This window comes from Micromesistius poutassou, assembly GCF_964030765.1.
Source record: "Micromesistius poutassou genome assembly, chromosome: 22".
Classification (NCBI taxonomy): Eukaryota; Metazoa; Chordata; class Actinopteri; order Gadiformes; family Gadidae; genus Micromesistius; species Micromesistius poutassou.
Window position 1 is genome coordinate 574,392 of NC_140292.1, and position 12,846 is coordinate 587,237.

Here is a 12,846-nt window from a genome sequence, read left to right on the forward strand (position 1 = left end):
GAGCAACACCTGTGATAGACAGGGTCTGAGGTAAATCTATTCAAATCAACGTTGTTCACGAACAAATTACTATTCCCATTGACTACAACTACTACTCAACTACTACTCAAGTACTACTCAACTACTACAATAATACTTTAAATCAGGGTTGTTAATAAACTTCCTATGGTGGTGCCCGACCAACAAGCATACGCCTCCCACTGCTTGGTGTTGACAGACAGAACTAGTTGCTCCAAGTGACTGTGATCATTGTGTTGACAGACAGAAGCAGTCGCTCACCGAGACTCTGGACAGAGGGGTTTTGGATGGAGTGGTCGGGCCATAGGTTGCAGCAGGCATACCTGTGAAAAGTACTTTATAGGTCACAAAAAGAACCCTTATCTTTGAAACAGGAATGAGGAATGACTGTGAATGGAACAGGAGGCACTTCTCTGTGCTTACTGGTCTGGGCTGGGGTGGAGGTCGGGGTTCCAGGACCCTGGGTCGGGGTCAACGGCCCCCCAGTGGCCAAGGCGAGGGTGGTGGGGGGCACCGGCGCGTTGGCCGGCTGGCCGGAGCTCGGCGGGGTCACGGAGGTCGTGGAGGTAGAGAAGGAGCCCACAGGTGTGGTGGTACCCGCCACGGGGGCCCCAGCTACAGGGTCTCCGGCCGGGAGCTCCCCCTGGGCTGCCGGGGCTGCTCCGCCCAGATCGCTGAAGAGAGAGCGCAGCTTCTTGTCCAGGGTGTGGATGTCATCCATCTTGCCCTGGGGATCCACGTTCGCCTCACACCTGAAACAGAGGGGGTGATGGTGAGAAGAACTGCACTCATGATCCGGTTATGGTGTATTGTCAGCGAAAAAAAAGACCGTTATGTTGAATACATTACCATGAATGTGTTTTAAGGGTTTTAAGCTTTGCTTAATATTTAAACTCCTTGAACAATGAATTTTGACTTTCTGCTGTAATGAAGAAAATTCTACCATCATCAGCTTTCATAGATGGACATCATTTGTAACAGATGAATAATCACAAAGATATTATTCAGAGATAGGCATAATATTACTTGAGCGACATGAAGCACACACCTGGCATCACACGACTCCCCGTGGGTGTGGGTCTGCCCAGGTACCGCAGCGGTCTGGGGCTGAGAGTGGACGGTCGTGGACTGTACCCCCGGGGCGGCACCAGAGCTCACCGTCTGGAGCGCCGCCGAGGTCAGGGATGAAGATGAAGGGGAGCAAGTGGTGGAGGAGGAGGTGTGTGACGACTGGGCGGAGGTGGAGGGAAGGAGCTGGGGGCCAGGGGCGGCTGTGGTGGTCCCCAGCGAGGGGGACAGAGACGCAGGAGGGCTGGAGCAGGGCGGAGAGCGGCAGGAGAGGAGCTCCACGCCACCACCACTACCGCTCAACAGAGGAGGAGAAGAAGAAGAAGAGGGAGTAGGAGGAGGTGGAGAGGAGACGGAGCTGAGAGCGGCGGAGGAGGCAGCTGAGGTGAGCGAGGTGGGGGTGATGCTAGAGGAACTAGCCGGGGGAGAGGATAAGGGGGCCAGAGCAGCAGAGAACGCAGCAGACCCCTCAGGTTTGGCCTGCGAAATGGCACCCTGGGCCTTGGCCAAAGCCTGGGGCTGGATTTGTGCTTGGGCCTGGAGCTGCGGCTGACCCTGCGGTGCGGTCTGAGCTGACTGTGGTGTGGCTCCCTGTGCCGGGTTGACTAGGGATTGAGTGGAGACGGGGACAGGAGAGGAAGACGAGGAAGCAGTGGGTGTGAGGCAGACTGAGGGTGCAGAGGAAGAGGAGGAGGGCTGGGGCAGAAGGGTGTTTAGTGAATGCTGCTCTGCTTGGGGCACAGGAGCAGGGTGGGGCCTGGCCTGGCTCTCTGCTGCAGGTTTAGATCCACTGGGTGCTGCTGACTGAGGAGCGGGGACAGAGGCAAGGGGAGGCTGTAAGGAGGGCTGGGTGGAGGGCATGGAGGCCGGCGCCGTGCTGGGGCCCGGATCGTGCTGGTTCTGCCTCATCTCTGAGAAGGCCTTTTGTAGGGTGATGGCTCCAGTAGACTGGGACAAACCGAAACCCTGGGCTGGAGATTGCGATGGGGCCATAGAAGCTGGAACACGCCAGAACAAGTGATAAATCAACCTTTACGTAGACTGCATCAACCAATCCAGGCAGAGCTGACGCCAACGATTGCGTTCACATACCTTTGCAGATTCATGGCTTGGGTGTGCCTTCAGACATTAGTAATGTATGTGCTTTTGATCTTCAGATAAGACTGACGTTTACTGTTTATTTAGTAGATTAGAGAACCTTTCAAAGTGCCTTTGGGAAGTTCATGTTCATGGTTCACCAGGTTGTTTCTCATAATTTTACTGATGTCTGAAGGACACCGTTGGGGCACAAGTTCAGCTTCTTTTCATTTGGTGGAAGGTATTTAACACGCCCTCAAGCCCATGCATACACACACAGGGCTCACCTGTCTCTGAGGTGGATGTAGGCGTGGAGGGGGGCGGGGAGCTGGGTGGCAGTTCCTTCAGCCTGGACTCAGGTACAGGACTGACGATGAACTTGCGACCCGCTGAATGGACCACCTGGGACGTTGCACTAGCTGGCATGTCTGGGGGAGGGAGAGACGGAGGGAGAGAGGGAGGGAGGGAGGGAGATAAGGACATTGCATACATTTACCTCCAGCAGACGCTTTTATCCAAAACGAATTACAAAAGAGGCTGAAGCAATCAATGCATACAATTGGAACTAGAGACATTTCTCCAGGTTCCTCAAGTTTGTAAAGCACAACTGCAGTGCAGAAAAGAACAAAGAGAGAGAGAGAGAGAGAGAGAGAGAGAGAGAGAGAGAGAGAGAGAGAGAGAAAGAGAAACCCTAATTAATTGAATTCTGTATTAGATTCACTTCTGGGCCCAGTCTCTAACCACATAATGGACTATCTGGCACTTTCACACACATTCGTTTCCACAGACTTTTTGTTGAATTGTGAAGTCCACCCTGAGAACAAACACCACCTGACTGGAGAACTTTCTTCTGGCTCGTTCTCTCCAAATCAGGATAAACTATCCTGATTATTTTATTTCTGCTGGAACACAGCTCACCCTGGTTCACCTGAGAGCTACATACTGTGCCCAATCTATCCCAGAGAAATTTTAGGGGTCATCCGTCTACATCAATACCTTGCTGGCACTAGAATGGACTAGGTTTAGTACAATAAAACAGAAGGAGATGAGACAGTAAGGGAGGTATAGCGCTGTGGAGTCTCCCTCAGTGCGTTGGACGGTGGGGACTCTGTGGTGAACTACCTGGCATGGGGACGGACAACTGCTGCTCTGGGTCTCCTGGTGCCTGGGGGTGGAGAACACACAGAACGTCAACACGGGGATTACAACAGGGTGGAGAACACAGAGAACATCGACACAGGGATTACAACAGAACACAGAGAACGTCAACACGGGGATTACAACAGAACACAGAGAACGTCAACACGGGGATTACAACAGAACACAGAGAACGTCGACACTGGGATTACAACATGGTCGAGGAAAAGAGGGTTAAAAGAATGGACTTTTGGGACAATTATTTACAAAATATATTATACGTTAATTATTAATGACTGAGAGGAAACGTAACAATGAAGAATGATAAGGATGACATCATGCATAAAGAGCGCATAAATAGTGAGTGAAAGATAGATATTGACCTGGTTACTGTGTTCTCGGTCTAGACCTCTCTCGTCTGCGTTCTCTATCACCTCTCTGACCTGCTCAATGAACGACTCCCTCTCACTCTCCAGGATGAACTCACTCTGGACCTGCACACACACACACACACACACACACACACACACACACACACACGCGCGCGCATCAGTCAGTTACATAGTATATGTGGAGGGTATACAGGTGTACAGGTAGTAGCATCAGCCAGTTACATAGTATATCTGGAGGGTATACAGGTGTACCAATTAGGTAGTGTTCATACCATGATCTTCGCTATCTCCTCTGGGTTGTCCCCGTCAAGGTCAAACTTAAAGGTCACCATCTTCCTGTTGTGAGTCTCCAGCTGGCACTCTGCCACCCTGTCTCCCAGGTTAGAGATCTACACACACGTGACGAGACAAGCAAAAGCCAGTTTAGACGCACACACATATATGCAGGATAAAACAATAACACTATCCGTTCAGAATCATGGACGGGGTCAACCTAAACATTATTATGAATCTATGTGCTTCTGTAGCTGATGGAGGGTGGGTGACAGTGTACACTGTGACTTGATCCACTCTGGGCCTTGTTATCTCCACTGTTTTTCTATCCTTTACAAAGTCTAACCTCTCCATCCCCACATCTCCTTTATTCAGATTTATTTGTGCCTTTCTCCACTACCGACCACGTTGACTGTGATCTGTAGTGGGGTAACCCTGGCCTTTCTCCACTACCGACCACGTTGACTGTGGTCTGTAGTGGGGTAACCCTGGCCTTTCTCCACTACCGACCACGTTGACTGTGGTCTGTAGTGGGGTAACCCTGGCCTGATGTGGAGCCGTGGGAGGACTGAGCTGCAGTGGCGGCGGCGGACGGCCGGTTCTACGGTCCGTCCTGTGGGTCGTCTGAGAAGGAGTGGGCTCTCACGTTGAGGACGTTGAGCTTGGCCTTGCCCGTCTTCTCATGGCGTGAGCGGCTCCGCACCGAGCGCCGCTGATGGCGCTTCAGCGAGCGGCCCTCATCACGCCCGCCGCCGCCGCCGCCGCCATCGTTCCCATCGCTCAGACCGGACGTCTCCGAGTAGCCACTGGAGAGAGGAAATGAGAGAGAGAGGGAGAAAGTGAGATGAGGGGAGAGGGGGAGAGGGAGGGGAAGAGAGAGAGAGGGAGAGAGAGTGAGATGAGGGGAGAGGGGGAGAGGGAGGGGAAGAGAGAGAGAGGGAGAGAGTGAGATGAGGGGAGAGGGGGAGAAGGAGGGGAAGAGAGAGAGAGGGAGAGAGAGTGAGATGAGGGGAGAGGGGGAGAGGGAGGGAAAGAGAGAGAGAGGGAGAGGGAGATGAGGTGAGAGGGGGAGAGGGAGGGGAAGAAAGAGGGAGGGAGAGAGTGAGATGAGGGGAGAGGGGGAGAGGGAGGGGAAGAGAGAGAGAGGGAGAGAGTGAGATGAGGGGAGAGGGGGAGAGGGAGGGGAAGAGAGAGAAGGACAAGTTCAGACAGAGACAGACAGAGAGAGAGAGAGAGAAAGAGAGAGAGAGAGAGAGAGGGGGGGGGAAAGAGAAAGAGAGAGAGGCAGAGAGAGGGAGGGGTAAAGGATGAAAACATTCAAAAAGACCAACTGAAAGCTTTAAATCATGAAAGAGTTTAGAGAGGTTGGACAGCAGAGTGGTAGGTAAGGTCACCTCTCCATAGATGACTGCTGCACTTGAGTTGGTTGAAGTTGAAATTGGGACTGCTCAGGAGTCTGAGAGGCAGGCTGAAACACACACACACACACACACACACACACACACACACACACACACACACGTACACCATATCATCATGATCATCATGATCAAAGTCAACTTAACCACACCATTATCTGTACGGATAACACGTGCCTAGCAATTTCCATGTCTGTCTGAAGCCCTAACATTAACCTCTGTAAGTGAGCTTTCACAACTCTTTCCACCATTCACAGTGTTTCTATTAAGACAACCGCTCAGCAACGCAAATAAAATGCAGCAGTACAAACTCCCTCCGGTAATGACACTACAGACCACGTCTAGCACCAGTCTCCTAGCGCTGCGATGAGAGAGGCAGTAGCACTGGTGGTAGGGCTGTCCTTCACCTGTACCTGGTGAGAGGCCTCCATGGGAGGGTCAGGAGGGGCGGGGACAACACTGATGATTGGCACCACAGTGGCCAATGGCTGAGGCCCATTTGGGGCGGACACAGGAGGAGGAGGAGGAGGAAGGGAAGCTAGGGCCGGCCCCACCACAATAGGAAGTGGAAGAGTGCTGGGAGGGGAGGCGACCCCCCCCGTGGGCATGGCAACAGGAAGGGAGGGCAACGTAGCAGGAAGAGGCGCCATGGCAACGGCAGAAGAGGAGGATGAAGTCACATTAGGCTGAGGATAGGGTAAAAGGGGGGTAGAGGGAAACAATATAGGAAATGTAAGAAAGGAAAAACAGAAGAGTAAGCAGGGCGGAGACATTTTGTTATAGGTTATAAAAAACAGAAAAGGAAAGGAGGGAGTGAGGGGAATGGAAAGGTTAGAGCAAACGACAAAAAGCTTGAAGAGACATAACTGACTTTATTTGTTGGGACAAATAAAGCAAAAGTAGGAAAAAAGGAAAATCAGAGATTCCAATGCATTGACCTTCACCACTCTATTGTTCCCTCGCTCCAATAGGAAAGACCTCAATTCCAAACCGACCCAATACTGACTGCAGGGGACAACTTCAAACACCATAACACAATATGTTTGAGTCTACAGTTCATCTACAGTCTAAAAACAAAATGAACAATAAGAATGGGGGGGGGGGGGCGCCAGAGGATCAGGGTAAGGTAAGGGGGGCGTTTGCTCAAAAAAGGTTGAGAAACACTGTTATAGGACCTTCTTTTTTTACATTTTCATATATCGCTAGTGATATCATCAATCCTGTTTTCCTTTAGTTCCTTCTATTGCAAGGTCTTTAACATGTAGGAGACACCTAATCGATTTGGGATTTTGTATGTCATGCACACCCATGTGTGCACACACACATGCACACGCACACACACATCTACACACACACACACACACACACACACACACACCTTGCACAGAGCTAGCTGGTAGAGAATATAGAGGTGTTCTATGCTAGGAGATGGGCTGAGCTCACAGAACTACACAAATAACCACCATGATTTTCAAAACACACCACAAAACACATTCACCACATAGGTATAGTATGAATTCACGCACACATGATAAGAACCACACATACACATACACACAAACACACACACACACACAGAAACACAACCAACATGTGTTCACACAACACATCACAGAATACATTCGCCACAGAGGTACAATATGAATACACACACGTATGATAATAAAAACACACACACAAAACAAGACCTCATAATAAATGTAGACAGCATGCCGACGGAAATGCCAGTAACGGACAAAAAAGAACAAAGAGACTCAAATGAGGAAGAGTTGGTTAAAGGATACGGCATGCAGAACCAAACTAACAGATACTGAAAATAACACACATGATACTTTATTTCTCTATTTTCCCGTTCTCTTAAAGCAAATGAGTGTTGTGGATTTCTGTGTGTGTACACCTGTGTGTACAGATTATAATATATATATATGATACGTCTGAATTCTTAGCTCTGTGTGCCTTTAAGGTTATGAATCAAATGTTGTGTTGTTTTGTTGTTTTGTTGTCGTTGTTGTGGTGGTTTGGTCAGTTTGTCTCTGTTACCTGTGCAGGTGAGTGGGAGGGGCTCTGCATTGACGTGGTGCTGCTGGGCTGACTTGGTGGAGGAGCCTTGGAGAGGAGGAGAGGAGGAGAGGCCCAGGAGGGCGTTACAAACAACCCCCATATAAACACAGAGGAGGAGGAGTGGAGGAGAGGAGAGGAGAGGAGGAGAGAGGAAAGAGGAGAGAGGAGAAGAGGAGGAGAGGAGGAGAGAGGAGAGGAGAGAGGAGAGGAGGAGAGGCCCAGGAGGGTGTTACAAACAACCCCCATATGAACACAGAGGAGGAAGAGAGGAGGAGAGGAGGTGAGGAGGAGAGGAGAGGAGAGGAGGAACGGAGGAGAGGAGGAGAGGAGAGGAGGAGAGAGGAGAAAAGGAGAGAGAAGGAGAGGAGGAGAGAGGAAAGAGGAGGAGAGGAGGAGAGGAGGAGAGAGTTGAAGACAGAGTGGAGCAGAGCTTGGGGTAAGAGCGGGAGATGCAGGAAGGAATGAACCAACTTTGTGCAGTGAAAGTTTGAATTGAATACAAACAATAGTCACCTTTAAATAACATCAAATTGTATAGATTAAATATAAATAATAAAATGGGACAGTAAAATGAATGTATAATATAATCAATTTCAATTGTTTTGATGACCACATACCGGATGACATAGCGTGACAAAGTCAAATTCACCTGATTTGACTTATTAACACTTAAATAAACATTCCATTGAGTTATGAACTGCAACGCTTGATCTGCCATTAACATTGCATTTCACGCTCAATCAAATCAGCTTAGCAATGCAATTACTTCATAACAAGCGCGGGTGCCCTGGTGTGCGCCCATGGGCGCAGGGCCATAGCTGGGGCACAACCCAACCCGCACACTGGCTGACCCCTTTAAGCAATGGCTGCCCCTTCAGAGATGAATCCAACTGAGTTAAGGAGTCATAAGGTGCCAATGTAAAGCAGGGTTACAGGCTGGGCTGGCAGTTCGGGAAAATCAAGATAGATGAGAGAAGGAAGTACAGGAAATGCTTTTCAACATTCAGAGAAAAAAAAAGAAAATCAAGGTCAAGAAAAATATGTCAAATCAAGAAAACGATAGGTAGAGTGTTTCTACCTGAGTGGGAGGCATTGTGATGTAGAAACCTCCATGCTATGAAGAAAAAGATAGTTCAGAGTTTGGGATTGGGTGTTGGGGGAGTGAATTAGTGTGAGTATGTTGTAGAGAGGGCTAACAGAGGACAACAGAGATACCGTTAGAGAGTTAGAGATGTATTAGACCGAACAAGACATCCACTATAGCTAGGTAAGAAATAATATTGCATTGTAGGAATTATGTTTTCTCTTTGAAAAGCCATAATCGATTAACTTCTTTGTGAAATACCTGGCGAATTACTGAACAATGTTCTAATAACAGAAAAATCTCTCCAAAGATTTTAACATTTTAATATCCAAGGTGAACGTCTTGCCAGAAAAGACATGGTTGCCTGCTGATATGGTTTGGGTTGATATGAGACGGTATAACATGTTAGGCTATGACAGAGTTTAAAGTGAGTCTGATTGACATCCTCGACCATTTTTGGACTTAATAAATGCATATTATAAATACATATATATAAGGCAGTGTTTACCTGTTGCAGGTTCCCAGGGGCTGTAGGCTGGGAGGGGGCTGCAGCCAATGGTTGTCCAGGGGAGGGCTGCGGGGCGGGGCTCTGTGCCTGCTACAGAGATGTGGGGAATGTGTGGCGGAAGCGGAGGGAAAAACAAAGTCCAATGAGAACATATCTGCGGCGTTCCGAAAAGAGACGAGATGAAGATTTGTGCGAAATGGGTACAGTTTCAGTGTACATTCTTTGCCTCCACTTTTTCACAAACACAAACGTGGCGATTAGGAATCAGCTGGCCGCCGGGACATGCATGCGTTAATATCAAAACCAGCAGTGCGAACACAACGGGGTTAGTCGATTTGTGAGTCGCCACGTTTTCATGCAGCCAAGATCCTCACCGGGATCCTCAGTGTGCCGGTTATGATAGAGAGGGCAAACCAAGCAGGGGCTGCCTGCGGTGTTAACGGGGGGGGGGGCAATCAGGACAGAGGAAATACAAATAAACCTTCATGAAGTATCCCTGGTTTTTATTCTATGGTCTCCTAGCTATGCCAACCGAAACGCTTTTACTGTGTGCTACGGGCAACAACAACCGTAAAGGTTCGGATCCTCTGCATATTCTCCAGCACCAGTCTCTGCTGTGCATGGGGACACAGGCCAATGATGATTGGGCTACCAGAGCTTACAGTGCTAATCAGTGCTAATCGGGTTAATTGTATGGCAACAATGGATGATCCCTTAGAAGGCCATGTGCGAGGATATACTTGGGTTCAAGCTCAGCCTTCTTAAAACACTATAGTGGCGGAAAAAGCTTGCTCAAGTATCTCTGCACCAGAAGGGCTGAGACCTACCTGCACTTAGAGTCAAAGCTAACAGAATGAGAGGAAATCGTGTAGAAAAGAAGTAATGAAGGTGAAGTAAAAAACACATAGAAAACAAGGTCTCGCAACTCAATCTAAAGTCATGAAGAGAAAGGTTTGGTTAAGAGGAACCAAACAGAAGAGTAGCACCACAGGATGACATTGATCTCAGCTTTCTAAGGGTTTAATAAATGTCCCTGGGGCCTTTGAACCTTGGGTTCAAAACTCACGATGTCAACGTACATTCGCTGGAATAGAATGGCTCATAGCCATATTATTAAGCAACAAAATACAAAACAGACATTTTCTGCATTAGGACAATGCTAGTACAACCCCCTTCGTTTTTGTTGTATGTTTCTGTGTGTTTGTCCGTACAAAATCCACAAAGTCACTTAACGTTACCATATTCATTATGATTAACACTCCCGACTACATGAGATCAATATACCTTAAAGGCTAATGAATAAGAAGATGAATAGTGTAGATAAGCATATATAATGCATCGATTTTACCTTCTGGAGTGGGAACTAAATGGCAAAATTGACTTTGGATTTGCACTAGCACTAATGCATGTGTATGCGGTACATACCTGCACAAACACACATTTGTCATATACTGTTGTATATGAACATACAGACAAAATTCTACTTACTGGTAATGACAAGTAAACAAAATACAAAAAAAGAAAAAGACAAACTGAAGAGGGTGTAGTAGGCCTTTCGCTTCAAAAGCTTTTACACAAGAGTGTGTCACCAAATCTACCTCCAGAATAGCACTTCTCTGGTCACTTGTCTACTGCACTAGGACGCTGGTAAAAGCATCCATTTGGTTTAACTTGAATTTGAGTTCTTCATTGCTATTGGATTCAGCTGCCAGACATTAAAGTAGGTCAGTTATCCCCCAGACACATTTGGGAGGCAGATGAGACACACGCTGGAGTATAAACATTTTGAAGAAGTTAAAATAAAATTTAAAACAGAGCGTTGACTGGATAAAAAAAAAAAGACAAAATAAGGGCTAGCTGGGACTACAATGGAGGAGTACAACAATAGCATGGGGAACCCCCCCGAGTCAAAGACCTATTTACCATTCTCTGTTACTTTCAGAAGATGGAGCACGTCTACAATTATAATCATTTAAAAAAATACTAAGAACATTTAACGTTTTTTCCAAAGATTGGATAGATGAAAATCATCAAAACAAAATACGCTCCAGCCTAAAAAGTAAGTGAATGAAGTGTAGCATTTGACTGGGGTGTATTCTAGGGGTACAGGGCTTAGTACCAGAGGGGGGTTAGCAGCTTGCATGGCCAGCAGTGACTCATGGTACGTCATGTCGGGCTGGGCCGGCAGCACGCCTCCATGGCGGACCCAGGCGCTCTGGATCAGAGACCCCAGCTGCGTGGATGACGAGCCCCCCGGAGGGAGCTCCGAGGAAGGCGTGAGGAGGAGGAAGCTCTGCTTGGAGGGCGGGTGTCCCTGGAGCTCAGCCGGCAGCACCCTGCCTGCCGGGTGCTGATCGTAGAGCCCCGCGGAGGACGGGTGAGGGATGGACTGAGCGGCGGAGGAGCAGTCGGCCGCAGGGGGGAGAGGAGGGGGCGGGGGAGACTGGAACTCCCCCGCGTCGGAGGAGGCCACCGAGTCGCTAGAAGGTTCCGGGCTCTTGTCCCGAGCGGCTCCTCCGTGGTGCAGGAGGAGGCTCCCGGGGGGCAAGGGCAGCTCGGGGCTGACGTACGAGTACAGCTCCTCGGTCACGGGCTGGAGGCGGCTGTAGGAGCCCGAGCTGCCGGACCCCGAGCCCGTACCCTCCTCCAGCTGGAGGTCCATGGAGCTCCTGCGAGCCCGGTACAGTCTGGAGGCCAGGAGGGTGGGATCCCCGGCGGCTGCGGCGGCTGCGGCTGCGAGGTGGTACTCAAACACACTTCCAGGGGGTGGCTGGGCCTCGCTCATGACTGGTGGAGCGGACAGGGGGAAGGAGGAAGAGGAGGGGTGCTGGGGCTGGTAGCACCCCTCTGACGAGGGAGGAGCAAAGGCAGCGGTGGGGGCGTTGATGGGGGGCTGGGGAATCGGGCTGTGGGTGCCCATTCTCTGCATCATGTGGGGGTGCAAGAAGGCTGCGGGAGAAGGGGGTACGGGATCGTAGCCCATACTAGCCGCTGCCGCCGCCGCGTGCATCTGCTGCTGGAAATTCAACTGGCTGAGTTGGTTGGCGGCCATCTGGTATCCCCCGTATGCCATGGCTTCATACTGGTCCAGGAGGGCGGCCTGGTTCAGGCTGAGCCTCCTCACCACCTCCTGCTGCTCCGCCCGGAGGTCCTTGTAGCCGAACATGCTGGGTTCAGAATGGCCCGGGTGGTGCTCCCCCACGCCCAGCCGCTGGGCCGTGGCCGCCAACCCAGGGGTGACCATGTAGAGTGGGGGGGGCTCCGCGGCCTCCAGCCCGGAGTAGGGGTGCATCCCGCCGCCGTAGCGGGGGTAGGCGGGCTGGAAGTGCCGGGTGTGGGCCTCCAGGATGGACGTGCTTTTGCGTCGCTGGGCGTTGTAGGCCTTCGGGGGAGCGGAGGGAGGAGGGGAGAAGGAAATGGGGCGCTCGGGGATGGAGGGGAAGAAATAAGTGGGGGGGTCAGGGAGGGAGGGGCCTCCTCCTCCTCCTCCTCCGCCTCCTCCTCCTCCTGCACTTGCTCCTCCGCTGCAGTAGTGGTGCTGCAGTGACGGCTGCTGTGACAAGATACGTGGGATTTAAAGCAGAGTGAAGGAGAGAGAGAGCCACAGAAGTCCGCCATTTAATAGGAGAAAACAGTGAGAGAGGACAAGAGATAGAACAGTTAAAAAGAAGAAAAATGCATGTTTCTCCTACTATACAAATAGAGGTATTAATAAGATCAGAGCTGTAGAAAGAAGTCCAATCTGGGTGAGGTGAGGATGGAAAGACAAACACACATACAGTACAGTAATACAAACAGACAAACCAAAGC

General features: G+C 50.0%; 1 protein-coding gene across 7 annotated transcripts in view; it reads right to left on the reverse strand.

The window, feature by feature from the left end:
- The window catches only part of LOC311367844 (serine/threonine-protein kinase WNK1-like), a 79,358-nt gene that overhangs the window by 17,491 nt on the left and 49,021 nt on the right, over nt 1-12,846 (reverse strand). For 6 of the 7 annotated variants that reach the window (XM_084486683.1, XM_084486684.1, XM_084486682.1 and 3 more), the window contains 13 exons: nt 9,037-9,126; nt 8,523-8,558; nt 7,424-7,489; nt 5,797-6,069; nt 5,360-5,433; nt 4,612-4,771; nt 3,965-4,081; nt 3,684-3,794; nt 3,286-3,328; nt 2,451-2,591; nt 1,067-2,084; nt 442-770; nt 280-341 (listed from right to left, as the gene is read on the reverse strand). In XM_084486683.1, coding sequence (XP_084342809.1) covers nt 280-341; nt 442-770; nt 1,067-2,084; nt 2,451-2,591; nt 3,286-3,328; nt 3,684-3,794; nt 3,965-4,081; nt 4,612-4,771; nt 5,360-5,433; nt 5,797-6,069; nt 7,424-7,489; nt 8,523-8,558; nt 9,037-9,126 — 2,520 coding nt within the window. The remainder of the gene's footprint in view (nt 1-279; nt 342-441; nt 771-1,066; nt 2,085-2,450; nt 2,592-3,285; nt 3,329-3,683; nt 3,795-3,964; nt 4,082-4,611; nt 4,772-5,359; nt 5,434-5,796; nt 6,070-7,423; nt 7,490-8,522; nt 8,559-9,036; nt 9,127-12,846) is intronic. The other variant, XM_084486681.1, reaches the window with a different exon arrangement.